Raw genomic sequence first — 27,262 nt, 5'->3', positions numbered from 1 at the left:
CTCAGCCAAGATGAAATTATTAGTTGATTAATTGGTCAATATAAACTTAATCTGCAGATATTTGGATATTCTTGAGATTGTTATAGTCATATTTCAAGCACAAATGTCCAGGTTTGCTGGTCTCAGCTTGTCATTTGTGAGGACTTGCTGCTTTTCTTTGTCTTGTGTGACAGTAAAGTGAATATTTTGCAGTGTTGGTCAGACCGAACAAGCCACCTGAATACGCCACGTTTAGCACTGGGAAACTGTGATGAGCAGTTTTCAGTATTTTCTGACATTTTATAATCAAACTGATTCATTGATTAATCCGGAAAAATAATCAGCATACTAATCAGTTATGAAAATAATCATCATAATCATTTCAATTTGTTGATTAACCATTTAAGCAATTTTCTTAAGTAAAAATATCACTGATTCCAGCTTCTCAAATGTGAACATTTGCTGGTTTTAAATGAAATGGATGGTCAGACAAAACAAGCATTAGTAATGTACCAACTGTACTTCTGTAATTTTATGGTTTCATAATAATGGATTAATCAATAATGTAAAGATGACATTATTAATTATTATGGTGTTTTATTATGGTGCAGGTAACAGCATCTGCAGAAGTGCATTAACAAACATCATGCTCTACTCTCACTGTTATCTGGCCATAAAAGAAAGTGGCCTGACGCTCCTTGGTTAAAGCTGAGAAAGGAAGTCTGCTGCCCTCCTGTGGCCGAGAGGGAACCTGCAAGGAGTCCACCCTCCTGTCAGCGCCAGCATTTGGCCACACACAGGGTGAGGAGGTATTTTCAGGGTGACACACATTGCATAGATGCTCCTCAGACTGACTTTTGAGTGTTTCACTGCTAATGGTAAAAATAGAGGGGGAATACTTAGAGTCATCACAGGATGAACTCTCCGAGCTGGAAGCTTGACCAGGAGGGGTGGTGTTCAGAGTGCAGGGGTCGCTGCCCTTGCATTCATCTCCCTCTGCCCTGACCTTGCCTCCCCTGCCCATCACACTCCCCAGCCGTGCTCTCACTTTTTGCCTCAGTCCCTGAAGAGCACCCTGGAAACGCTTGCTAAGCAGAGCGTACAATAGAGGATTGATGTCAGAGTTCAGCAACACCAGCCAGTATGAAAAGGTGACAGCAAAGGGTGGGACGAGGCTGGACTGCCCTGAAATAGCAGTTTCTGTGGCCTGAACCAGTGCCACACCTATGTAAGGTGTCCAGCAGAAGAAGAAGGCTGAGATAACCAGGAAGAGACGCACCACTCCATGGTGGTTATGGTGCTGCTGGGAGTTCTGCAGGGGTGGGTGGGGGGTGCTCTGAGCCAGGAAGGAGAACAGACGTCTGGATGTAGGGTCCCTCTGCTCAGTAGCAGAATTATGGAGAGCAGGGCTGATATTATTTCCTCCTTCTCCACTGACCTCAGGGACAAACTGTCCACTCACATGATAGATCAGTCTAGAGGGGCTGTGGAGTGTCCCACAGTGCTGGTGAGGGGAATCACCAGGAGAGAAGGCAGAGCTTGGATTCCTGCTTCGCTGGACAGAGTCCTCCAATGTATGAATCCTCCGGGCGTGGCTGCGCGCCACCTTGACGATGTTCACGTAGCAGAAGAGGATGACCACTGCAGGTATGAGGTAGGAGAGGGCAGCCATGAAAGCCGTGTAGCTGGGACTGCTGGCCCAGTTGACTGCACAGCTGTACATGGGAACCACATAAGTGACAGAGCTCCAGCCCAGCAGAGGAGGGCAACTGGTGACCAGAGCCTGCAGCCAGATCCACAGGACCACAGCACAGGTCCTCCACAGGGTGCAGCGGGAGCTGTAGCGCAGGCAGTCCATGATGGAGTGGTAGCGGTCAAGAGCAATAGCAGCTAGTGTCAGTACAGAAGCTGTGCAATACACAGATGAGGTGTAGCCCACGTACAAACAGAGGTCCTATCGGAAAGGGGAGAGCACACATCATCACATGCACACTCATGGATCAGAGGAAATTAGATGTTAGAATGTGAACAACTTAAGGTCACGTCAGCCACTGAAGCTGTGATGATACATGACTGTGAAGTGTTTTACAGAAGTGGACAGAGGTGACGTACAGTACAATCCACCCATCCACGGTTCATGATGGACAGGGCAACAAAAGGCATGACCCCGACGCCCACAAGGAGGTCGCTGATGGCCAGATTCATGATCAGCACTGACGTCACAGAGTGGAAGGTCTTGTTTGCAGCCACAATAATAATGACAAGAATATTACCTAGACATAAATACAACACAACACAGACACACACAATGACACAGAGGTCAGACAGGTTGGGTTATCGGCCATCTAACACAGCCAAAGCCTCTTGTGGTAAACCTGTGAATAACTGAATCTTTAAAATGGTGGTATTTTGAGTCATGTAAGTTGGCTACTTTTTGTTAAATACATCTGACTAGATGTAGGTCTAAAGGGTCTGTATATCCAAGATACAAAGCAGGTAATTATAAATTCATGCGTTCAGGTATTGAAATGCCACCACCAAAATACATTATAATACATTACATTTTAAAAGTTCAACAGCTCCCAGAAACATTGTTCTCATTAGGCTACTTATGATTATAATCTTTGGGGGGAAGTTTCCACAATTTGTTCTTATTAGAGAATTGTTACTTATTTATAGAGCATCATTAAATCATTATTGGCTAAGGCCTTCAGGAAAACTGATCTGAAATACGAGTAAGTTATAAACACTTTTCCATTTGTGTTACCATAAAAGACTGAAAGACTGGAACAAGGAAGGGAACAAAAAAGAGACGTTGTGTTTAACAGCCTAAGACTCTGGAGAAGTTGGAGAAGATACTCCAGAAAATAAAGAAAAGGTCAGCAGGAATAATCCTGTACCTGCCACAGCGCCCAGACACATCAGCACCATGAGGATCTCCAGGACCAGCTGTGTCCGCCGGGACACCGCTCCTGCTCGCCCCGTCCAGCTCGCGTTGTCCGCCGCCGCCGCCTGCAGAGGCGCCCGGGGCTCCGACCAGGAGCCATCCAGGTCTTCCATGTCCCTCTCAAAGCTGCTATCCCCACATGTTGAACCACGTATGAGCGTGACTTAACGGAAAAAGAAATGAGTGTGATCGACTACTCCATCTGCCCCCCCACCCCCACCCCCACCCCCCCCTGGTCTCCAGGTGAACCGACTCTTTCACTCCTGATGAGCGGGGAGGAGGAAGGACGCACGAGCACTTTTCTTTTATGCTCGGTCTGTTCACACAACCTCTGACCACAGTGAATAAAAACACGCACCCATAAAACAGATAATAATATCATTTATTTATTCAACTGTATCAAAGAGGGCTCACAAATTAAAATCACAGCCTTCAATAAAAACAGTGAGAACACAGAAACCTGTGTCTATTAACAAAAGCAGCATAAACATCTCATGTAAAATACTTATGGGTATGGACATAATAGTTGAGTCCTGCTCCTTCTCACATTAACAAGAAGAAAAATTTTCATTTATGTCGCAGTTATAAAGACACAGAGATTGCCTACATTAATGTAACAGCATGCACAGTGGAATACATGTAATGACCAGAACTGATCTCTATTCATGACTCTCATTAAGGCACAAGAACAGTACTGATGAACTGCTGACCACATTAAAACCTGAAAGGAGAGATTCATATCCCGACACAACATAAAAATCCTTTCGGCCCTGACATTAACTGTATGCAGCATCTTCACTTCCAGGAGCTGAAGTTGACATTTTCATTTACAAGTCCCCTAAAATGTTTTTTTTTTACGCTTGATACCAGAGATGAGCAAGTACGGTTCACATCTGGAGGACAGATGTCATGTCCATAAGGCTGCACTGCTGGTTTCTTCCCCAGCTGTGTTTTCAGTTGACTTCGGCTGAACCAGAGGTGAGCTGTTGTCGTGTATATTCCCAAATCAGCAGGGCAGCGCTCACGTGCACGTTGAGGGAGCGGATGACCCCTTGTTGAGGGATCTCCACGCAAACGTCCAACATTTGGAGCAAGTTGGCAGGAATACCTTCTCGTTCATTGCTAGAAGAAGAGAAAGAGAAAGAGATGAAGTCACAGGAAAATTTAACATCAAGTATACATTACTGTCTGGATTGGTTTTTAACATTTGGTGTCAGTATTGTGATAATGACAGCAGAGTTATTTAGCACTCATGCGGAATAGTTTGGGAAATATACTCATTTGCTTTCTTGCTGAGAGTTAGACGAGAAGTTTGATACCACTCATGTCTGTATGATAAACATGAATTCATATTAGCATGAAGCTGGAGCACAGGCATGAGAGCTCTATCAATCTTTCTGTCTAACCCCAGTGTGTATTAAAACAGTACAAACACAACCTTTATGTTACGGCCTGTTTTTAATTTCAGCTTTCATTTGGCTTAATGATGCTATACTGTTGATTTAATTTAAGAGCCCTTGCATCCTTCATTTTCTCAAGTCCCTACAATTATGAGGAAAATGCTTTTTTTTTTTTTTTTTTTTTTTTTATCTAGATGGTTCATGGGCACAAGTCCAAGAGCAATTCAAACTGTAATCAGTTGAGCATATGCTGAGCTCCAGCAATAAGGTCCATGCAAAGCAAACATAAAGAGGTAATGAGTTTGGCATTCAGCAAGTCCACAGAGGGTGCCACACAGTAAGAAAGCCTGATTTGATGAGCTACATTTATCTTGAGTGAAACTGGGTGAGATAATAGCCACCTGATGATAGATTATAGCGGGGCCATGCTGCGTGCGCACAGCTGTGAAAGCCCTCAAGATTCAGCTCACACCTTTGTGAATGATCAGGGTAAAACAAAGCAGGACACCTACACAGACGTGACAAATAATATTGTCTCTCTCTCTGCTGGGCCAGCTGCACAGCTACAGCATATATTTAGAAATTGCACAAGTTCATGTTCCTTTCTGAGGAGCTACGAATGAATAAATAAAAGGTTGTTTTTTTTTTTGTTTTTTTTACCACTGATGGAAGCCACAGGGCAGCCTCATGAACTACACTAGATGAAGGTTCAGGGTTTTTTCTGCTGCTGTCATCACACTGCTTGTATTGGTGTGTGTAATTTATTTCCTGTGCTCTTGTCCTCGGGGACAGCCAATTACAGCCGAGCATGCCTCGACAGGTGCACGATGGAGAGGAGAGGAGAGGCGCAGGTCCCGCGGGGGAAACAAACTAAACCAGTGAGATAACATTAAATAGCCCCGTCAGCTCACACCTTTGTCTATGTGAGAGTCACAGGGGCATGGGAAAACAGAGGCTTGTCTGCATGTTGCACTACGGGTGGTGTGTAGGTGACCGCACTGGTGGAAAAACAAGACTTTTTGTGGTTTCACTAACAGTGAGACGCTGTTTAATGCTGTCATACCCCAGAAGTAACAGGGTCTTCTCAGGGAACTGATAATCCTGGAGACTCTGACTGTTGGCTGTCTGCTCCACTCCAACAATACAGTACCCTTCACTCTTCTTCACCTGCAGGAAGTCAGTGAGCTCCACTGGCTTCACCTGATGGACAGACACGGGTTATCATTTCAGAGACACCACTTCTCACTTCAAACAATAATTCAAAGAATAAATAAATATACATTTAAAAGGGCCATGTCTTCAAAGTCTGGTAAGTTCTTTTGACATGTGACCAAGGAACATTACGGTAGGCTGTAATACTTCCTACATGAAGGGATACAGGCTTTCACTCATCAACATCATGAAAAGTACTTTTTCTGCCCCATGTGTTGGATGAACGGACATCAGAGTATCAGCAGGTTCGACACTTTCCCCCAGAGTTTAAATGAAAGACAAACGTAGGTTTTGGTTTGTGTCCCTTTTAATCTCAGCAGTTACTGTACTGGAACCAGAAATCTCATAAAACTGAGGAAAATAAGAAGGAGCTTGGTGAATATTTAGCAAACACATCTTCTCAATGAGCCTCAATAAGACTGACAAGGCTGCTCTCAAACATGCACCTCTTTCATCCTTAATACGTTAAAATTAGCAAGAAATGTCTTAAGCTGCTACCATGGCACACTGGAGGGGGAGTGCATTTAGTTATCAAAACCATGACATGTAGAAAAATCATTTTCTTGTAATTGACGGAAAGATGTTTACAGTTCTCCTGACACTTTTTTTTGGTCACAGCTGAGCAGAAAGCCATTAGAAGAGCTACTGCTCACTGCTGCACTGCTCCACCTGTTCTGGCCCCTCCTCGCTCTGCATGAGATCATTTTAACCCTGAGCTAACCAGATCAAGTCACACATTTCTCAGGTCAGTAGCAGTTATAGAGACAGGTTAGACATCGCGATCACTGGGGTGAAGTGTGACATTGTTTTATGTAATTTACCTCTAACAGAGGGAGCCACAGCTCAGATGAGACGCTCAGGGACTGAAAGTGTTTGTCACCGACGTGGCGGAGGCTGTCCAGAACCAGAGCACTGGCACCAAATATCTCACAAGTCCTGCACAGACCTACAACAACAACAACAACAACAAACAAATGAGGATAAGGCCTACAAGTGACATCTATCTAAATGTGTGAATTTGCATTAAAGTATTCATAAGGGGATTATTATGGGTTCTCAGCGATGAAGATAAGTGCTTCAGGCCTGAGTCATCTGTGGCAGGGATGACTTGGCAGAAAATGGCTCTCAGTCTATCATCATGGGCACAGACAGATATAAAAAGCAACAGTGTTACAGAACATTGAGTGGGCAAAGTAAAGTAAAACATTTACAGAATGACCTAGCTAGCTTACATCATCCAGTATCAATATTGGTTTTGAAAATGGGTCTTTTCCTCTATAAACAAATTCTAATCGATTCAGCCTCTTATCATCCAGCACAACAGCACTGGAGGATGCTTGCGGGGAACATACAATAGGAGTGTCTGTGATGAAAGCTGGACAGTCTCTGTCTAAACTCTGATAACAGGGAGGGCTTAAGTGATGCATTAGACCCCCATCATTGTGAAACCAAACAAAAGCCTGTAATGTTAGTTCTTCACAATATCACACAAATCAAAGAGAAATTCACACATATTTTAGCATCATTTCCTCATGAAAGGTATGATGAAAATGTGTACTAAGGTCATTTGTTGTGCTGCTCCTCACCTCCTAAATTGGTGGGTTTGTCTATAAGCGATGCTACCACCAGCAGGGCGCCGTGCTGTTTTCCCAGTCGGGCGGCCCTTTGAGGTGGGACCAGCTGGAGTTCAGGCTCCTGCTCCTGGATCCCCAACCTCCAGGGAGTGATCTTCTTCTGCACCTCGGCCCAGCGCTCCTCCTTATCCTGCTCACCTGGGTGATACAACACCATGATCATGCAGTCACAGATGGAGCACTACTATATGATGGACTGCATAAGGTACTTCTACTGCTTGTGATAGGCGCTACTGTACCTTTGTCTTGCTGGATCCAGTCTCCGGGCTGGAGTTGGCTCAGGTCAGGAGCAGGATTTTTCAAAGGAAGAGATGGACTTTCAGAGAAGCACGACAGCTTCTCAAACTTCCAGGGTGGAATCCACTCGTCATCGGCCAAATCTGACAGACTGGGAAAGGTACAGAATATGGTCTAGGAGAGCAAAATACGAAAAAGAAAAAAACAAAAATGTTACTGTACATCGTGTTATCTTAGAAATCAGAAAATCTAATCAGCTCCCAGACTTCTAATGTTCAGCAAAAACACACCAGCACACCTCAACACTGTAATCTCTGATAGGATGAAAGGCACCAAAGAAGAAGTGCTCCTGAATCCTTATCCAGTTTTTGTTGGCATTTCTAAAGGGCGAAACAGAACATAAACACATTAGCATGCTAAAATAAGTTTTTTTGTCCAACTTTTAGATGTAGCATGTGCTCACCCGGTGCTCTGCATGGCCTCAGTCTGGTTCAAACAGGCCTCGATCACAGTGGACAGCCCTCTCAAACCATCAGCCCCTTCCTCTGTCTGGATTCCTGCCAAGCTCCACACCCTCTTCAAGGCCAGTAAGGCATACAGGCGCACGCTGAAGTTATGGTTGAAACACCACTGCAGGATGATGTCCAACGCTTTACGCAACTGCGCTGCCTTAGACACAAGAGGAGAGAGATTCTGTAGATACTGAGAGGTGATGAGCGAATAATGGTGCTTGAGTGACTGGTTTTAGTGGCAGCTGCAAAGGCTTTACCTTATCCTTAAGATTAGGCATGATGACGTTCAAATGCACCAGGACTGACAGGAAGGTGCAGACGCTTGTCTTGGTCTTTTCGTGATCCTGTAGAGAAAACACAGAAACTGGTCAGTAAATTGACTATTTCACTCGTTCTGCAGTGTTTTCTGTGCAGAGTGGGTTGTCCAGAGTGGGAGCTCACCATGTTGAAGCAGGCCCAGAAGCTGTCCATGTGTTGTGGATAGTGAATGAGGATCAGAATCATCATCCATTCGATCAGATACTTGACTGAGGCCTGGTTACTGCAGAATCCAGCTTCAAACACACGGTTCAGTAAAGTTGCAACAAACTCCTGCACACACACACACACACACACACACACACACACACACACACACACACACACACACACACACACAGTTACTTTCTGAATGGCTGTTTCCTGTGTGATTCTTAGTGCAAGTCTAATTGTCTTACCTCTCTGAGTTTGGGCAGCAACAGCAGCAGTGTTTGCCAGACTCTGTTTTTCACACGATGTTGCAGGGAGTTGCTATAGTAACGCACCTTTGACTTTGATATTTCATTATCCTAGGGGGATAGAGCGGGAGATGAAAAATGGTTTTAAGTGTTGTTAAATTAGCTGCAACAGATGCTGAACTTATTATCTTACTGAAAAAATGCCCCATATCTATGTCAAGTCCAATTCACAATATTATAATTATAACCATCAGTAAAAGTAACTACATATTGTTTGCAAATCGCAGCCCAGTTCGTCTTTTCATTTACTCTTTTACGCTGTAAATCAGAATAAAAGAAGAGCAGTTGATGTTTTTTTAGGCTGCAATATGAAATGTCCAACATATAACCAACATATCTGTAAACTGCTCTCCACTGAATACAAAAATATGATCATATTGCGATATTGGGATATCTGATCGTACAGTTTTGTTTGAATATTTGTACATAAATTACATTATAGGTGATTTTGTATACATTTGCTAAATTCATACTATTTCCTCACATTGAAAAAATATTGTCACTTATCTCGTGACACTTATTTCAACTGTATAAACCAGCCTAGACTAATCTATAGCCTACCTTTTTCAACAAAGCCATAACTAGTTCTTCTATCACTCTTTGATGCTGTAGATTAGAGGAATCCAGGCGGCTGAGGAATGCCAGGACACATGTGCGGGGGAACTGCTCATCTCTGTTATCGCTGGGGGAAAAAAAGCAGTAGCTCAACTATGAAAACATCGGCACAGCAGGAGAGACCTCTAGTGGCCGTTTTTTAAATCACAGCCATAAAGGAGAGAACCCTCACTTACTACGGCTCACCTTGTAACAACGACATTACCGGCACACTCCTCACCCAGCTGCTCCACGTATGTTTGGACATCCTGGATGAGCCTTTGAAAGAGGAAAACAAAACAGTTCAAACAGCCCTGAGAAGCAACAAATCTGGGAAATGCTGGTATGTAGAGTTACCGTTGGTCTCTTCTGAACACTGGGCCATAGACACAAGCCTCAGTGAGTATGTTGATGTAGCTGAAAACACTAGAAAACACGGTGTCGGCCTGGTCGCCGCTGCCTCGGCCCGTGAGCAGCCACGTCTGACAGCAGTGCTGAAGCAGCACTCCGAACACTCCACTTTTGGCCTGAGACAGCTCAATCAGCTCAGAGGCAATCTAAATCAATCACAAAGCACCACACCACATTTGTATACATGTCATAGAAAATGTATTTTTAAAGATCAAATCACCACACTCGTTCCTTTCCAGGTCTAGCTCAACCAGCCTGATTTTAATCACCTGCTTCAAGGTGGCCATAAGTGTCGGAGCCTGAGTGTGTGTCAGCTCCAGCAGTTTGTGGTGGAAGGCCATGGAGATGAAGCCTTTGAGGGCCGGCCAGAAGTCATGGGCATTAGTGCTCAGTGCCTGCACCAGCTCCCAGCTCAGAGTCACAGCCTCCACACAGAGCGCCTCCTCATCAAGTAGTAACTGGGAACAAACCATCACCAAACCAGACACAGATACTACCTCAGTTTTTGTAAAAAAGAAACTCCTTTTAACACCTTAACACCTCATTTCAGTTACTTAAGGTTTACCTAAAATGACTGAGACTCACTTGTGGTAGCACTGTCTCCATAAAGGTGAGCACGGGCAGCACCAGGTCACTGGGTAGCAGTGCCAGGGCCTCCACACTGCAGCTCAGAGCAGCCTTGAGAGTGTCTGGCGCTCTGCAAATCTCAGGAATCCCAACAGCCTTAATCAGGAAGCTCAGACAAATCCACTGGTCCCGCATAAAGTTGGCAGCGATACGTCCCCAGTCCTGCAGCAGAGGACCCTGCACTGCTAGATCACTGTCGAAAGAAGAAAAACACTTATCCCTTAATCTCCCAACCTGGCAGTTGAGAGACAGTATATTTTTAGTCTGAAAATGATTTCTCCTAAATGGACACATCTTATGACTTATCAGTTTGAACTGTAATAAAAGGCTTCCACTAACCTTGAACAGTCTCCTGTCTGTGGTTTCAGCAGGCGTTTATTGAAGTTTCCCAGAGGTACCTGACTTTGTGAGGAAGATGACAACGAACTGTAGAGGTAGTCATTAAGTTCTTTCAGAGCAGAAAGGGTTTCTGATCTCATGTCAATCCCTTCCTGCTCCAGAAGACCACAAACCGTGGCCAGGGATGCCATGGCAACCGCTCTAGACACCTGGTTTGCCACAGAGGGGACCTGGCAGTGGAAAAACAATCAGTGTTAAATAATCAAACAGCCAAACCGATTTGTGAAATTCCTGCCTGAAGACTGAGGGTGCAATATCTTAGCTCTGTACCTGCTGGCTTGGTTCTTGCAGGACCTTCACGCTGTGCTTGATGAGTTTAGGGAAATCATTCTGTTGAATTTTACCATGGGACTGTGGTGCAGAACTGTAAATGACCGTCAGCTGCCTCAGAACATCCAGATACAGCTCTGCTCGCTCCACGTCAAATAGCTGTGAAAAAATAAAAAATAAAATGATAAAATGAAATCAGAGCTAGCCAGTAGGGGCCTCTTTGCTAATTGGAGTGATGGTGGCTTGCTCGACTTTACCTCCTGCAGCTCCCCACACAGCCGCCTTGAGATAAACTCCTGGATTGGATCCATGACTTTAAAAATTAGCTTCTCCATGGAAACCATCACACTGTCGCCTGTGAAAAGCAGAGCGAGAAGACTTGAATGTCAAACACTCCTGAGCGGGTCAGGAGTGTGTGAAGAGTGTTAGATTAACTTGATAATTGCAACACTGTTCTTCAGTGTGCATATAAGTGCCTGACCTTCCCTGAGACAGTCAGCAGAATTAATGACAAAATCTGAGAGCTCAGAATTATCAGGTCCAAGCAGCTGAGAGCATTTCGAAACCATATGCACAAACTGCTACTGAATTTTTGCTGAAGTTGAGTCATCCGGGGTTTCGAACCCCTGACCATGTTATCCCCAGAGAAGGTGACTTACTGATTGCGCCTCTGGAGAACCAAGTGCTACACACTTATTCACAGGTTGAGGCAATGACATCACATGTGCAAAACTGGGGTATTTTTTTCTGTTTAACCTTAAAACACTTAAAGCAGTCAAAATGTTGGTGTGATAGTCCTGAAAATAAAAATCACATATTATTGAAGAGTATCACCAAAAATGTAACTTTGAAGCCAACACTGAGCAAAAAAGAAAACGTTGTGCGTACAGTACGATTACAGCAAGATAATGAATATCAATGCAGACTCATTGTTTATCCGATCCAATCACCGTTAGAAACACTTGATATCTACCATCTACAGAATATCTGTCAATTTTGGTTGCATTTGGATGAGCTGATATGAAGGTGATATCAATATCACAGCGGTAGTCTGATGTTTTTATCAATACTGCATACTGCAATACTGGTTGGGAGGGGCGGTATACTGATTTGTTCATTGCATGAATTCAATCCATCTACTTTACCCACTGTGTATTTATGGGGGGTGGACTTGAGAGCCATGACACTGAATCAGTGTTATCATTACAAACCTTGCTCCTCTCCGACACGCTGACAACTTGGCGTTCCTCCGAGCTGGAACAGTCGGAGCACAAGCTGCAGGCTCTTGTCACTCTTACGCACGGGCAAGTAAATATTGGTGCTGACTCTGCTCAGGGTGTCCAGCAGAGGAGACAGGAACGACTCCAGGGTGTCACTGATCTCTGTGCCAGGTTGACTCTTCTCCATGTCCACACACAGCAGAATGGGTCTGGCCAGCTTATCAGCCTCTTTAGAGTCAGGTATCCTCTCAGTCTGACCTGGGGAGCAGGAAAACTGACTTACACAAAACTGACTTACAAAATCTAAGAATAATCATGTCTGCAGATGAAATTATTTACTTTATGACTGCCTCATGTCAGACCTACCTGTGCTAGCTGGAACTTGGAGATAGGCATGTATCTCAGCTTGAACATAGCCTCTTACAGTTTCTTTCTTTGTGGCAGCACCAGTGGAATCACCATCCGTAATCCTGGGCTTGAAACTGCCTTCATTGTCTGATAACCAGGCACACAACTGCAGGGGTGTCACAGACATGGAGGGTGACAATGAGTCAACCAGAGAACTTCACTAATGTGCCATTTTAACACATGTGAGGTTGTATGTTTCTTTGTGTGTCTGATGTACTGTACCTGATTCCAGATCTGCGTCCCTCTACGCAGTGACTCATTCGCTCGGAAATGCATCAGGAAACTAAAGAGATCGTCTAGGGTCACTGCACTCTGAAAAAAGACAATTCACGGTTAAAAGTAAAGTACAGGTTGGACAAAATAGCAGAAACACTTTACAATGCAGTACAACAACTCTACAGTAAGTTCAGCATTTGGTTTTGTTGAGACTGTCAAGAGGCATTAATCCAATTTGTTATCTATCTTTGCTGCAGTTTGCAGTGCAAATTTGTACTATGGCTGCAACTACTGTTTGTTACAGTTTAAGGTTGTGCCTATATCCAAAGGCAAACTGTCTTTCATTTATCCAGATGTGAATCCCTGTTGCAACAACTGTAAAAAAGAGGTGAAGCCTCCCTTATCCACATGTTCTGGACATGTCCCAGCCTGGGAAAACACTGGAGGGGTGCTGCCCTGCCCACCCATGCTCACTGGCTGGGGGACGTTATGTCCCCCAGCCATAACGTCTAAGCCTTGACAAGTTCCACTATTCAGTTTATAACTGAAACAAAAAGTTCCTAAAGATGAATGAAGAAGTCTGCAGAAGTTTATCCCTTTCTAAACCTTTTCTTTGTTATCTATCTATTTCTTCCTTCTTTCTTTTCTATGCAAAACCCAACCTGCAGCACCTGTCTGCAGTACTCCGGTGGTGAAGTACATTTTTTATATAAGGAATTGTGGGTTGTACAGGGGGCTGGGACTGGTGAGGGATGAAGGGGATAAAAATGCATGTTGTGCTCTTTGAATATGGACACGCTCTGTAAGGTTGACGTATCTGTTGTACACAGTACAAAATTGTGTATATAATGTTAACAAAATCGGTTTGTATTTTGGTAATTCAGTACTTCACTGACACTCTACAAATGTGAATTCTGTCCATTTGTTCAAAAAGCAACGAAAAGATTTTTGAGAAAAATAGTGAAGTCTTCTAGTTATTTTAGCTTGAAGTCCACTACTTATGTCTTACCACTACTGTGAGACAGAGGGCGCTATTCAGCAGGAAGCACTGGGCAGCTCCTCTTAGCAGAACTTGATGAGTGATCATGGTGCAGCGCAGCACCTCCCTATGAAACAAACCACAGACAAAATGAGCTCCCACTTTGGGCACACCCAGCTATGATGTCGTCTGTCTCACTGTGGGCATGAAGCGGTACCTCAGAGCAGTGAGCCCGTCGATCCCCAGCAGTGGACTTGGAGGGAGTTTGGATAGAGCCTGGGAGAGGAAAAGAAGGGGTACTGCACACCAGTGCTTAGAGCCCAGCTGCTGAATCAGCTGCAGCAGCACACGGCCTACAAAGCAAACACAACAGTGAGAGACAGACAGGCTTTTAAGTTGTGAAGGCTTTGTTAACTTGTGTTCTATGAGGCCTCTCTTTTCCTGTACCTCTGTGCTCTGAAGGTAGGCTACTGAAGAAGGCGGCCATGAAGACTTGGAGTTTAGCCCCCAGCTCAGGACAATCTCCTACACTCTGCCCAACTGATCTACATGTGGACAGAAGGTGGATTAATGAGGACTAACACAAAAAACACTTAAATACATAGTATTCCCAGTAGTGTATTATCTATTCCCTTGGCACACTGATTTTAAATCCTCACCTGTAGAAGAGTGAGGTTTCAGACAGAACATCCATAAAAGGGCCAACGATAAACTGAGGAGCAAAGAGAAAGAGGAGAAACTTTAATGCACAAATTCATCTTTGAATGTTTTCAGTGAAACTGAATGAACCAAGCCTAAAACCACACTGGATAAACTGTGTCTGTGCCTGTACCTGAGAAAAGGCCAAAGCAAAGGCTGGCTGCTGGAGGACCTGCAGCTCGAGCAGATGATACACTCCCTCTCTCATTAGGGATTTATTCTCGCTGTGGAACATCCGCTGGTACACACACAGCAGCCAGGAGGGGTGGAGGAGGCCTTCGTCTGAAGCTACGACACAGGCAGAGAAATGAGAAAGCGAACAGGCACAAACTACCAGGCTGGAATGAGTTACTTTTGTATCCTTACTGTATTTTCAAGTGAATGAAGTTTACGATTGAAACTTACTTTATATAACTTGTGTATTTTTTTCCATTTACTTATTTTGCTTAACAATGTTGTTATTTAATGGGCAAGCAAGTGTGGGAAAAAAAGACAAGCAAGTGTGTTGATCATAAGGTCAATAGCTGATGAAAAGTTAATTCAATTCTTCAGACCAGATGCATCTCAACATCCAAACTGACACCAAAATAAATCCAGAAATGTCTGAAATAAAAAAACTTTTTTTCTCAAAAAAGGCAGAGAAGAATTCAAAACATCCAAACATTTAGAAAAAAAAGTAACTCCATACTTTGCCCAATTCTAATTATTACCTTGACTATCATTTACTGTTGTTTGGATCAGTGTGTCTATTCTGTTCAGAACTGGCCGGACGACATGAACCTGCAGAGGAATGAGACAGAAGCAATATTACAAAGCTGCACCATGAAGCCCACTGCAGAATTGGTTGTGGAAATCCAACCAATCTTTTACCTGGTTCTCCTCCAGTGTCTCCATCACCAGCGCATAATCCTCCCAGAACTCTCTAAGCAACGCGCCCCGGTCTGGGGCCCATTTGAACAAGGTCTCACCTGCAACATTTTGAAGAATGAGTAAAGAAAATAAACTACATACAACATCAGTGAACTTAAAGTCGGTACAGTGTCTGAGCATTTTACCTTCACCCGATGGAGACAAAGGACAGTCCACCTGCTCCTCCTCTGACAGAGCCACACACCTTTTCAGCAGGTACAAGGCCCTCTTACGTGACACGCTGTCTCGGTGTGTTAGTCCATCCTGAACCAACCTCCAGAACTGGGGGAACAGACGAGGGTCAGGCTCACAGCAGGAGGAGGAGGAGGAGGAGGAGGAGGAGGAGGAAAGGCTGTCAGGTTTCAGCAGGTGGTCTGACACAGCAGTCAAACATAGCAGTACCCGCTCTGTAACCATGGGTGTGCGCTTAGTGCAGTGCCAGCTGCACAGATCATCCAGGATCAACTTGAGGATGCTTTTTAATCTCGCACCACTGCAGCAGTTCAAGAGAGGCAAGAGAAGCCTGACTGTGATTTTGGAGACCAACGCATCAGGGAGCGTTTTGATGCAGGACAAGGCAGATGACAAGGCGGTGAGTGTGAGCTGTTCATCCGCTGACAGAGAAGGTATGAGAGCAGCCATGACTTCACTCGCAACCTCCACACTGAGGCGTCCCGGACCGGGCAGCTCCTCCTCCGACAGCCGGAGCGACGGAAGGATGGACAGAGCCACCCGCCTCGGCACAGCATCGTCACACAGCGGGACACAGACGCTCACAAGCCGGCAGGCAGCGGCTGTGCTCTCCCTGCACCGCACTCCTTCACCGGCTTCAGCTGATATTCGGGAGAAGAGAGGCAGGCACTGCGCCCAAATAACCGACTCAATTTTACCTTGAATACACCGTCTTTTCGCCGCTGTGAACGCAGTCGTGTCCGAGTCTGCCAAAAGTGGACCGAGCCCTTCAACGAGAGCTGTCAGCGCCTCCAGCCGCTGCGTCCCCGGCCACGACTCACTCGGCCAGGACAGAGACTCAAACAAGCGGTCATAGTCAGGGGAGCTGGACAAGACCGCGTCCATTAAAACAGAGCACATTGTAGAGAGCAGCTACACGGCCAGGGACAAGCGAGCTAAAGGTACCGCACAGCCGGCTCCTCTCCAGACTGCCATGAGCAACACGTTTTACCCAAACGGGATGTAAACTTCCGCAAACGTCATCTCAACCTCTCGCGAGAAGTGGGAATGTGTGAAGAAGCGCTCTACATCATTTTATACCATAGAGTGGATATCAACTGTAAACAAAATACTTCCAAACAGCTAGTTTTATTTAGTGGTATTAAGAATTTATTTTCACTATGGAAAAAAAAAAACAGCGCTTTAGATAAAAAATGAATTGTTCGTTAATGCGATTTTACACTCAGTTATTCATACACTATTGGCATTGAGTGAAAGTTTCTCTGTATTTAAGGACTGACATTCTTTTCCAGCGACATCATATTGACTAAAGGCATCAGTTCTTTTGTATACTAATTATCATTTACAAAACTGAAAATAATGCCAGAAAAAACTGACATAAAGGCTCTTTGTTTTGGGGTTATATAATACAAAAATACTGCAGATTCATTACACACTTACTGGTTACAGAAATAGTGCTTCACAAATAATACTTTTATGTTGCAATTACAAAAGCAGGAGGAGAGTAAAGAATGGGGAAGCTTTGGATGAATGCATAACCAACTGTAAAGAGGTTCAATTTTCCACATCAGCAGCTACATTGCTGTGGCAGACTAATAGGAAATGCAAACAGAACATGCTATACAAAAATAGAGTACATTATAAAATATGATTTAAAAAAATAGGGGCACAAACATTAGCACCATGGCTTCTGGAGATAAAACAAAGAAATATTAAGTGTTTACATTTAAAAAAAAATTGGATAATGACAAGGAAAGTCTGTCCCATCTTATGAATATCAACACAGCACATCACTTTGCCATTCATTTTCAAAATATTTGTTACTATCAAATTTTATGCCCTCAACATTAACCTAGTCAGACATTTCAGTGAAATGTTTAACAGCATCAACTTCACAAAAGACAATAAAGTCAATCAGAAATGTTTTTGCTTGAAGATGATGAAAGGTGATAAAATAGTGCAAGTAGTTTGTACAAAATATACAACATTAATAAATATGCTCTGTGTAACATTGAAATGTTGCTGAATTAGATCTGCTATCTAATCCACAGCTTTTCTAAGAGGAATGAGGGGTCCTGTCATTTTCAGTAATGTCTCTGCAATTTGAGGCACACACATCCCTCGATATCATCACCACATAGAAAAAACAGACATTCGTGTGTTGGCAACCTATGAATGAAGTCGCACCATAAATGAAGGAAGAGAGCCGGTGTATTCGTGGACATTAGCATTTGACGTATTCAGAGTATGAATTCCAGGAAATGTTCATCGCCTAACAAGTCCAGGGAGAGGCTGTTGGTAGACCTACGGCCATAGAATGAAGGTTTAGCTTGGCAGTGCAAATGGGGATAATAACTGTGACTGTGATCAATAGGTGTCTTCAGGTTTGTTGAGACATCTGGGAGCCCAAAGGTATAGCTGTGGGAGGAATCAGGTGGTAGTGTCGTCCCCAGGGGTGCCGGAGGTGGGAAAAGACGGACATCATCTAGACTGTGGCTGTGCCGATCCACACACACATGCGCCCTTGATTTCAGCATCTTGAATAGAGACAGGAGGTGAAGATAAAAGGTAAGAAAATACAGAGGTAAGTTAAGAAAAAGAAAGCAAAAGAAAGAAGATGTAGGACATACCTGTTTCAACATATCTTTGTTACGTAAATTCCCGAGATATTCATCACTGCCTGGAGGAGATGCTTTGTTTTCTGTGGAGCCCACAAGATTTTATTAGTCAATTATGACAATGAAGAGTTTTGAATTTGAGAATACAAAAAAAAAAATCTGTTTTCACTTGTGTGGTGAGAACAAATAAAATATTGTTTTATATCATATTGTTTATCCTGTATGTCAAAATCTGATGATTCATACCCGTTGAATGAGCATCTAAGGAGAGTTCTGCACAATCCACTGACACCCCTTCAAGAAGATCAGCCAACAGGAACATCTCATCAGGATCATCCACGAGAACATCCTTTGGACTTAAAACACTGGTCTTGAGCTCTGAAGAGAAAAGTTTTAAATATGTGGTTATTAAAGACATTGAAAAAAAAAAAATCCATCTGCTGAGGCCATAAAAACCTTTTGGAGCACAATGAACAAAAAAGATAATTTTAAACAACATGTACTAGATCAGGGGTCGGCAACCCGCGGCTCCGGAGCCGCATGCGGCTCTTTCATCCCTCTGCTGCGACTCCCTGTGACTTTGGAAAATAAATAATGAGTATTTAATTTAAATTTATTTTATTTTAGTTCGTTAATTTTTTTAATGTAATTCTAAATTTGAAGATTATGGCGATCTTGTAACATTAAAATAAAACGTGTTTAATTTTTTGTCGCTCAAAATATGCGTCACAACCGCCGATGTGTGAAACCCGCCGGCACGCGATTATTGAGCTTTTCGACCCCCCCGGTAGTTTCGTTTTCTCTGCAGCAGTTCATTGATTTCATAAATGCAACACACTATAATTTTTTTATACATAGCATAAAGGTAAAAAACGATATATGCAGTGTTATCCTCATTTTAGATGTCAAAAGGGTTTTGTGGCTCCCGGTGTTTTCTCTTCTGTGGGAAACCAAATGGCTCTTTGAGTGTTTAAGGTTGCCGACCCCTGTACTAGATCTAAAGGCACTCTCAAGGAGAGATAGCTAAAATTTCCTGCACAAATATTTAAATGTAAAACCCTCTCACCTTCCTCTTGCCAGCCCTCATCTTCAATTCGAGCCTTGCTGCCTGCATCAAACCCAGAGGTACATGAGCTGCCATGGCTGACTGCTGAGCTGAAACACTTCTCTCCTTGCTGCTGACCTTCCTCCTCCATGGAGGCCATCTCTGTGGAGATGCTGTGCTGGCGGGCATCGGCTTCGATTCCAGAGCTGCTGGTCGAGTGTCGAGACAGACCAGGGCTGCTCTCACTGCCTGGGGGGTCCAAGTCCAGGTCATCGCTGATGTATGACTCTCTGTAACGCTTTTTCTCTAAGGAGAAGAATAGACAACTCAAGATCAATATGTTGTTTTTTTCCAAATGTAAATCAGAAATACTTAATATCATATTTTTAAACTTCAAATGTGATCACTGAACAGGAACAGGTTCTGTTTTTTTGTGCAACAAAAAGTGCCTTTTTTTAAGTCATGTGTTTGACTTACAGCTGCTGCTGGAGTGTTCTGTTGGTTATGTGTGGAACACAGCCAGACTGTATGTCTGATATATTTTCACTGATACTAATATTGTCGCTGTATGTTATATTCACCCCCCCTCCCAAGTCTACCTTCACTCTCCTCCAGCTGGCGTAGGTGTTTGAGGGCGGGCTGGAGGCTGAGGTAGAGGCGATGGCTGCTGCTCAGGTGCAGGAGGAGGTGCCGCGAGCGAAACGATGACCCAGTGTAGTAAACCAGCTTCCTAGCTGATGGCAAGCCATCTGGCTGGATCTCGAATTTCTTACCCTGAATGGCACAACATGTCATACATGGTGTACATGGCTAATGTGCATTAATTAATTACAATGACTCCACCTAATCTTAACAGTGAATGGGGATGAGCAGTGTGCATACCAGGAAGGTGAGACGTCCCACATTTGACCAGGGGAAGTCGTACAGCAGCTGTCGCATGTTGTTCACCTCCTGTGAATCCAAAACACATTGTTAATATAAATAGATCCAATGCTTGCGACCTTTCGTGTTTGAAAAAGCATAACAGATTTCTCGATATTATTTGAAATTAGTGAACAATAATAGACGTAAATGTCTTTTTGTTCACAGGATCCATCTGGTCTTGGCGAAGAGGCTAAAGGCTTCTCGAGATATCTCATGGTCTGTTGGCTCTTTAATCAGCCAGGCCTGGAGCCCTAATCCCCCCCAGATGGCCCATGATGGACAGATCAAACAACTGACGGGCATGGCAGACGGCCCCTATCTCCTCACTCCTGCACTGCTGGTGGTGGCAATCCCACACATTCCTCACATGTCTAGTCATAGGTTTTATAAGACTGTAGATACAAAGACTGAATCTTTGAGCAAACGCAGATTCACTTTTGTGAACGTGTGACGTACCTACTATGCATTAATAACACACTCACACATGCACATACCTGATAAACCTGCATTCCTCGCAGGGTCAGACCGAGTAATGCTGTTCCTCTCTCCTCCTTTTTGTCCTGCACAAATGAATGATGAGATGTCAGAGAGGCATCTGAGTGGCTCAGATAAGACAGCTATTTCACAGCTAAGCCTCTCTCCTAGTTCACTGGGAAACACACTGACCTGCTGCTAACAACAAATTTAAAGTGATTACACATTATGCAATGGATGGGCATAACATCAAAATATCACCCAGTAGACGAGTGAGTTTGAAATAGGGAGGACAATAAACTGGCATGGATGGAGGGTTACATAACTGCCCCATAGTTATTGGTCCAGCACAGCTCAAGTGAAGCTAAACTGACTGTATTTGTGTTCGAAAAGACAGTATTTCAGCTAGATAAACACAACCTGCAGCATGGTGCGTGTTACAAAACCTAAAATCAAGCAAATGGTTTCATTTCATGAGACTGTAATAGTAAAAGGACTCGTGACCTTTTGCAGTCTGTAAAACATGACAGGTACGTCCTCCAGTCGACAGGACTCCCTGATGAAGAGCAGGATTGCATCGCGTGCAGACAAGCCCCACAGCTCCTGATGCACTTTGGGCCCATGGCAGAGGAGGTAGTTCACTCCACGCTTAGCTATGATCTTTACAAGGAAGAAGAGACAGACGTATATTAAAAATCTATTGCAGACAAATGTATTCAGATTTTTAACTGAATATCTAATCATTAGATTCAATTTGCTTTTAAATTCTGCTGCCACATGGTAACACCTACCCAAGGGGGAAAGTAATCCTTGGGTTCAAAGTAAGGGGTGAGCTCTGTGTACTCCCTGGGCGGCGGGTGGTCACCGAGGTCAGCCTGCAGGGCGTAACCTGCCAGCTGGAAGTACACCTCCTCTCGCTGACGACATTCAGAGCGAAGCACACGCTCACGTAAATCAGAATAGTAAAGATGTCGTGACTTTCGTTCACTGGTACCACACACACAAAAAAAAAGGGTATGAGGGTGGATGTCAGAAAGGAGAACAAAGATATATGAGAAAAACAGACACACACACACAAGTTCACCAACAATACATGGAAAAACAAGCTTGTCCAGTGTTGAGAAAGGTGAATATAGAATATATATAGAGGGACATACCAAATGAGTCTGCCGTTCTCTACGTAGTACTGCACTTTGAGGCAGAGTACTAGAGGTAAAGGTCTCTTCTGTAATGCCTGTGCGTAGAAAGAGATGTGTTAGAGTAGGCCTGTGTGTGTTAACATCTTTTTGTCATGCTAAACAAAAAGGTGTGGCATGTAGGCCACTGAACTGTGCCTCCCAATTAACTGACTTGTATAATAGCTTGGACAGTGGGTCATAACAAAATGCCTCTGATTTACACGATCAAAATTCGCTACCCTTTGCAACGGGCTGCCTTACCTTTCCTGAATCTTGCTTCCACTCCTTAGGAAAGTACTTAGTCAGTTTCTCTTCCATATCTAAGAATATGTGCTCATTGTCTGTGATAGAGAACAAAACATCGGGAAACAAGGAGACAATTAGCAAGCAAACAAAACAATAATGTAACCAAGCGTAAAATGTGCCCAACAATGGGATTCGTTAGGGTAGAAGAAAATAGCCGTTGTTCTTCCGTTTGTGAATGAGGCTACTAGGAAGCTAATGACAACAATGCTAATGTTAATGCTACCTAGCACAGCTCTTATCTTGATATTTTACCATTATCTATCCTGCCTTCCTCCTCAGAATGTAACTGATGTTAATGTTGTTTAATTATAAAAAAAAACTAATTTGAATTTTATTTCTGTAGAGGGGCTAAGAAGCTGTCTGTAACCTGCGCTCTGAATGAGGATGTTGTATCACTCTCAGCCTGGTCCTATGAGTCAATACATGAGCATTTTCTATCAATTCACCTTATCTCTTTTACTCAACTTGTGCAGAAAAAAAAATCAGGCTTAGTGAGCTGTTTCACAACCCGTTCCTTTAACCATCCATCTTTCCTTTCATCCTGTCTCAGTCCCACTCTGACTCATTCCAACTGCTTCACCTCCCATCCTTCACCGAGGCCTTTGGGTAAGAGTTGAGTAAGGCGTCCTGTGTCATGACGAGCCACCCTATCTCTTTTCCCTCCACTCCCACCCTCCTCTTCCCATCATCAATCCATCCCTCCCCTCAGTGAAGAGGAGGAATGCAAGGGTGCATTCCAGGCTTAATGAAGTTAATATTGCAGGAATCCAGGCCTAAGTGATCGCTGAACCAACACCACAAAAACAAAAGGCTGCTTGTTCAAGTGGTGAGCCACACAAGATTACCAAGGCATTTCAACGTATTTGTACAGGGAAAGAGATCAAGAACACAATGAAACAAAAAAGTAAGTGGATTACACTATTCAATTATGCAGACTGGGAGGGCAGAATGAAATATTTTTTTGGTTTTAGTAAAATAGCCTTTTGGCAGAAAACCTTTTCCACAATATTAGACAAACAAGTGACACCAAAAGAGTGGCACTGCAAAGCCCTGCTGTAAACTGTTGTCTTAATCCAAACATGCTCTTGTTTACAATCTGACTGCTGAAATGTGGAAAGTGCGTGAGCCGATCAACATAACGTCCTACTGTATGATCACAGTTTTCAGTTTTCTGACAATATTGCTGCGTACTCTAGTGTGAACAGTGAAGGGTCAATGAGGAGTGAACTTACCCCTCACAACTGTGAGGCCAAAGAAGTGCAGGTCTTTGACTCCAAGAAGCTCTGTCACACGATTGAAAACATCCTGTCCTGTGGACTTTGGCTGGAGCAGGTGAAAAGATATAGATGTCTGTAATCAACATGCATTCGCAATTTGCAAGAACTATGAGCTGCAGCCAAAACTTTGTAATGATAAACAGAACTTTGACCATCTGTTAAGACCTCTTGGTGATAGTCAAGAGGACAGCTAGAGACGTAGTAAACACTCACCCCGACAGTGATGTCCAGCTGGTCTTTGTTGGGGAGGAGAACACAAATGGTCCTCTCATGCTTTATCGAGGTGGACATAATGTCTTCTGTATGTCTGTGATACGTACTCTCTCTGTTAAACTGCTTAAGTCTTCTCTTGCTTTCTCTATCCTTCACTTTTTATCTGTTCCAGGGCAGCTTGTCCATGTTGTATCTAAAAAGACAGATGACATCAGAGTGAGATAAGCGAAGTAATTAAAAAACATGATCCAACAACACTTCGAAGTGAGTGATGAAGACAGCAGAATGGAATTTAAACACAGATCAACTCATGTGTTGGAATTGCTACTGAAAGATAGAAAGAAATTCAACAAATCAAAACACCTCAATGCTGTGTAGCATGTGGCCTTCTGCATTGATTTTGCATAAGCATACTGTCAATCAGTCACAGCATTAACAATCCTACACTCAGACATAAGTACATGGACGTCTCCCATTAGCACACGACCAAGATTAACTCAACATGGATTGTCCCTCCTGAGGGGTGGGAGGCCAAATGTTTTACCATCACAATTATAGTCCAGAGGGATCATACAACACATTAATCAAATACTCATAAATGACATAAGTTGGTCTACCTTAAAAAGCATCTTGACCTAAATCATTATCAAACACTACAATAGTGTATAAATGGAAAACAGGGAAATAGTTGGGCAAATTAAATGAGTTTATCATACTGTAATCCCAATAATAGTCATTAGCTGGAAAACAATCAATCAGATAATCCTTTCATATACATTTTCTATTGTAACAGTATCTACAGCGACACAAAACTGTAGAAAGGAACTGAACTCTTGCAGATTCTGCTAAAGATACTGAAACAAATGGCCATGATGGTCGGGGGCAGTCAACTTGAAACCGAGGCTCACCTGAAACTTGGCCCCTGTGCTGACCCGAAGCCCCAACTGGTACAAAGCTCATCTGATTAACGTCTCAGAATCAATTAATCAGGTTAATTACTGCTGCGCCGACTCTTAATCCCTTAAATCCCGCTCTGGATGATAACCAGTTTAAAAAAAAAAAGAAAAAAAGAAAAGAATACAAGGAATAAAAAAAGTAACTGAATGTAGGAATTCAGGGGAAAAAACCATGGAAGAGATTGGTATTGTCACTGGGGGAAAATATATTAACATATGTTAAAAAGCACCAGGTATACAGGCTTCGCTGTTTTAAATCATAAGAAAATAAATCATAAGAAGAAGAATAAACATGTTGCAAGTGAGAGTAAAAGTTCTTCACTAAGAGGGCAAAGCATTTCTCTTACCAAATATGATTTATGGACATGTTCAAACACATCCTCACTCACATCCAGGTGTCAGTGCAAACTGACAAAAAAAAACACAAAACCTGAAATTCCAGTAGCTTGAACACCTGACTTGTTTGTGACAGAGTCGAACTATACAAAGCAGTCACTCTGACACTGTAGCAAATGGTGCAAAAACTAACAGACTTAAGTATTTTTTTCACTCTAACAATGTATATATAATTATTACATAATTTTTTTAATCATTACCTACTTTTTGAAACTTTGAAAGGTCTTCTTCAATATAATTTCTGCCCATATTGAGAGTTGTAGCTTCACTACTACTTCAACTACTCTAGTTGGCTAATACTATGATGCAAAAAGATAACAATATTGCTGTGTTTGCATAATAGACTATAATAGACAGACCCAGATTTATTTTTAATTCAGTAAGCATATATTGGTCACTGAAACAGCACCAAAGAATATGTGATGATAACCAAATAGTAATACACTATACTTCTTTTTCTTTTTTTTACTGAGATATTGGAAGAAGAGAGTGCAGACATTTGTGAGCAATTCATGCATGAAGCTATAAGACTGAAAAATGGAAACAGATTTCTAAGGAGGTAAAAAAAAAATGCTGTGTACGGGAGTTTGGGTGGTCTTGATCTGTGGGTGTTTTTTTCCTTTTGCTTGTTCTTGGATGTGCATCTGAACTCGCAAGCATTTGGCTTGTTTATGCTGAAGACGTTTTCCATACCCGACTTACATGCCAAATAAATTTACTTCAGAGCTCAGCTGGAAAAAAATACCACAGACGACAAATACAATAAGTTTCAATGCACCCCAATATTCAAATGTAAAAACACAGATAAACAAACAAAAACCTAAGTCTTCCTTATCACATGGAAATGATTTACAAAGTATGGGGCATATCAAAGACAAACAGATGGTGTAAAGCAGGCGAAACCACACCAACCTTACTCAGCCACAGGGTACCAGGTATATAAACTACATTGGTCTTAACTGTATCCCAGCTGTTTACTATCAGCCCAAACAGTGCTGGCTGACTTCTTCAGACATCCCCCTTGCTGCTGACCAGGGTGAAACCTGGCATCACATGAGAGCAGCCATCTGTATGCCATAATTCCCCTCCAAGACTGTTATAATCCCTGCTTCTAAGCACACTGCTGGCTGTTGGGAAAACAACATCCCCTCTGCACTGTGCAAGCTCTCTGAAGAGCCAGAGATCCGCACTGCCCGCTAAAACCATGAAGGAATGAGATAAAGGGGGGGGGGGGGGTTCTGAATAAACAGGGGAATACCATTTATACTCATCCCACTTGAAAACAATAGGGTGAGCCAGCTTTTCAGTCCTGGGGGAGCAGTGCTTTTCTCAGGGGTGACTCAGAGGCACACACATAATCAAGGTTCAATGATTTCTTAAACGCTAGAATAAAAACAGACTTTATACGAACTTGGCACTAGCATATAGAAGAAGTAGAGCCTGCAATAGAAAGGTGCATTAAAACTTCCGGTTTTAAATCTTTATAAATCTTTATAACCTTTTATAAACTCAAGCGGTGCTTTAATACTTGAACGTTATTTAACGCAGCATTACGAGCTCGTCGCCGCTAGTTCTCTCAGCTTCTCTGTAAAGTTAATTAAACATATCTATGATAATTACGAGAGAAACAAACGAAGAGAAACTTGTAAAGACTTTTTTTTTATAACGCTTTTTACCCCCAGTCGTAGTTACGTGAAACCTTTCCCTCAGGGAAAAGTGTTTGTGGCAGGATGGGATGGTAACATAAAGCAACAAGTGCATCACTAACTCCAGCTACTCATTTAACCAGCTGGGAGGCAGTGGGTGACTTACCATCTTATTAAATGAGACGAAAGAGTTCACACTTCAGTCGCAGGTCTTCTCAAAGCTTGTTCAGACTCTCTTCTTGTCTTTTAAGACCCGAATAAGGACATGACAGAGGTAGGGAGGACTCCCGGTTCTCCCCCTCTCACTGCATGTTGTAACTTCTTCAACCACGGTGAAGCCCAAACGATTGAGCCATACCATCTGGATAGTTGTGGGGGTGTTCTGTTTTGGTTGAGTACTTGTTTTAAATCGTCGTACTATTTTTACCTTCTAGTCGAGAATTATTTTTATTTTTTATCGCGTGTAAAAAAAAAAAAATAAGAGTTAGACATTTTCCTCTAGCCATATCGGGAAACAAGTTTTATAAATATAATAAAATACCTAACATATATCTCCCCCGATGTTCTCGGTTGGTGGATCGGTCTCTTGCTAATTAGAGTTCCGTGCA

At 43.0% G+C, this 27,262-nt stretch overlaps 3 protein-coding genes across 3 annotated transcripts; all 3 read right to left on the bottom strand.

The window, feature by feature from the left end:
• Positions 1-3: 3 nt before the first annotated feature.
• LOC139623055 (5-hydroxytryptamine receptor 1D) lies at positions 4-3,132 on the bottom strand. Its single transcript, XM_071480899.1, has 3 exons — positions 2,880-3,132; positions 2,092-2,252; positions 4-1,933 (listed from the first exon to the last, which is right to left on the bottom strand). Exons 1-3 carry the CDS (start codon positions 3,037-3,039, stop codon positions 614-616), a joined length of 1,641 nt encoding a protein of 546 aa, XP_071337000.1. The 5' UTR covers positions 3,040-3,132; the 3' UTR covers positions 4-613.
• Positions 3,133-3,296: 164 nt separating this feature from the next.
• tarbp1 (TAR (HIV-1) RNA binding protein 1) lies at positions 3,297-16,620 on the bottom strand. Its single transcript, XM_071480897.1, has 29 exons — positions 15,576-16,620; positions 15,391-15,488; positions 15,231-15,300; positions 14,654-14,808; positions 14,481-14,533; positions 14,269-14,366; positions 14,039-14,174; positions 13,852-13,948; positions 12,849-12,938; positions 12,585-12,732; positions 12,210-12,476; positions 11,256-11,353; positions 10,999-11,157; positions 10,669-10,898; positions 10,288-10,522; positions 9,972-10,160; positions 9,649-9,848; positions 9,499-9,570; positions 9,259-9,379; positions 8,638-8,748; positions 8,363-8,512; positions 8,179-8,265; positions 7,873-8,078; positions 7,708-7,789; positions 7,412-7,583; positions 7,125-7,310; positions 6,360-6,484; positions 5,390-5,526; positions 3,297-4,048 (listed from the first exon to the last, which is right to left on the bottom strand). The coding sequence occupies exons 1-29, from the start codon at positions 16,519-16,521 to the stop codon at positions 3,880-3,882; spliced, it is 4,887 nt and encodes a 1,628-aa protein (XP_071336998.1). The 5' UTR covers positions 16,522-16,620; the 3' UTR covers positions 3,297-3,879.
• A 127-nt stretch (positions 16,621-16,747) lies between these two features.
• On the bottom strand, positions 16,748-26,960 carry LOC139623053 (FERM domain-containing protein 6). Its single transcript, XM_071480898.1, has 14 exons — positions 26,821-26,960; positions 23,657-23,849; positions 23,399-23,489; positions 22,122-22,201; positions 21,840-21,916; positions 21,474-21,669; positions 21,187-21,342; positions 20,703-20,768; positions 20,167-20,235; positions 19,884-20,058; positions 19,306-19,590; positions 18,486-18,617; positions 18,252-18,322; positions 16,748-18,158 (listed from the first exon to the last, which is right to left on the bottom strand). Exons 2-14 carry the CDS (start codon positions 23,732-23,734, stop codon positions 17,862-17,864), a joined length of 1,773 nt encoding a protein of 590 aa, XP_071336999.1. The 5' UTR covers positions 23,735-23,849; positions 26,821-26,960; the 3' UTR covers positions 16,748-17,861.
• Between the last annotated feature and the right edge of the window lie 302 nt (positions 26,961-27,262).

Source organism: Trachinotus anak, unplaced genomic scaffold (assembly GCF_046630095.1).
Source record: "Trachinotus anak isolate AG129_WGS33_773 ecotype Australia unplaced genomic scaffold, CSIRO_AGI_Tana_v1 ptg000007l, whole genome shotgun sequence".
Lineage (NCBI taxonomy): Eukaryota > Metazoa > Chordata > Actinopteri > Carangiformes > Carangidae > Trachinotus > Trachinotus anak.
The sequence above is the reverse complement of the archived record's forward strand: the minus strand, read 5'-3'. Positions and strand labels throughout refer to the sequence as shown.

Coding starts and splice junctions, on each gene's coding strand:
- LOC139623055 (XM_071480899.1), bottom strand. CDS start 3,039: ATGGAAGACCTGGATGGCTCCTGGTCGGAGCCCCGGGCGCCTCTGCAG. Junction 2,253..2,879: donor GTGTCTGGGCGCTGTGGCAG/GTACAGGATTAT, acceptor ATTTATGTCTAG/GTAATATTCTTGTCATTATT. Junction 1,934..2,091: donor GTGGATGGGTGGATTGTACT/GTACGTCACCTC, acceptor CCTTTCCGATAG/GACCTCTGTTTGTACGTGGG.
- tarbp1 (XM_071480897.1), bottom strand. CDS start 16,521: ATGTGCTCTGTTTTAATGGACGCGGTCTTGTCCAGCTCCCCTGACTAT. Junction 8,079..8,178: donor TGCCTAATCTTAAGGATAAG/GTAAAGCCTTTG, acceptor CTTGTGTCTAAG/GCAGCGCAGTTGCGTAAAGC. Junction 7,584..7,707: donor TCAGAGATTACAGTGTTGAG/GTGTGCTGGTGT, acceptor TTGCTCTCCTAG/ACCATATTCTGTACCTTTCC.
- LOC139623053 (XM_071480898.1), bottom strand. CDS start 23,734: ATGTCCACCTCGATAAAGCATGAGAGGACCATTTGTGTTCTCCTCCCC. Junction 21,670..21,839: donor GAGAACGGCAGACTCATTTG/GTATGTCCCTCT, acceptor GTGTGGTACCAG/TGAACGAAAGTCACGACATC. Junction 21,343..21,473: donor AGGATTACTTTCCCCCTTGG/GTAGGTGTTACC, acceptor TTCCTTGTAAAG/ATCATAGCTAAGCGTGGAGT.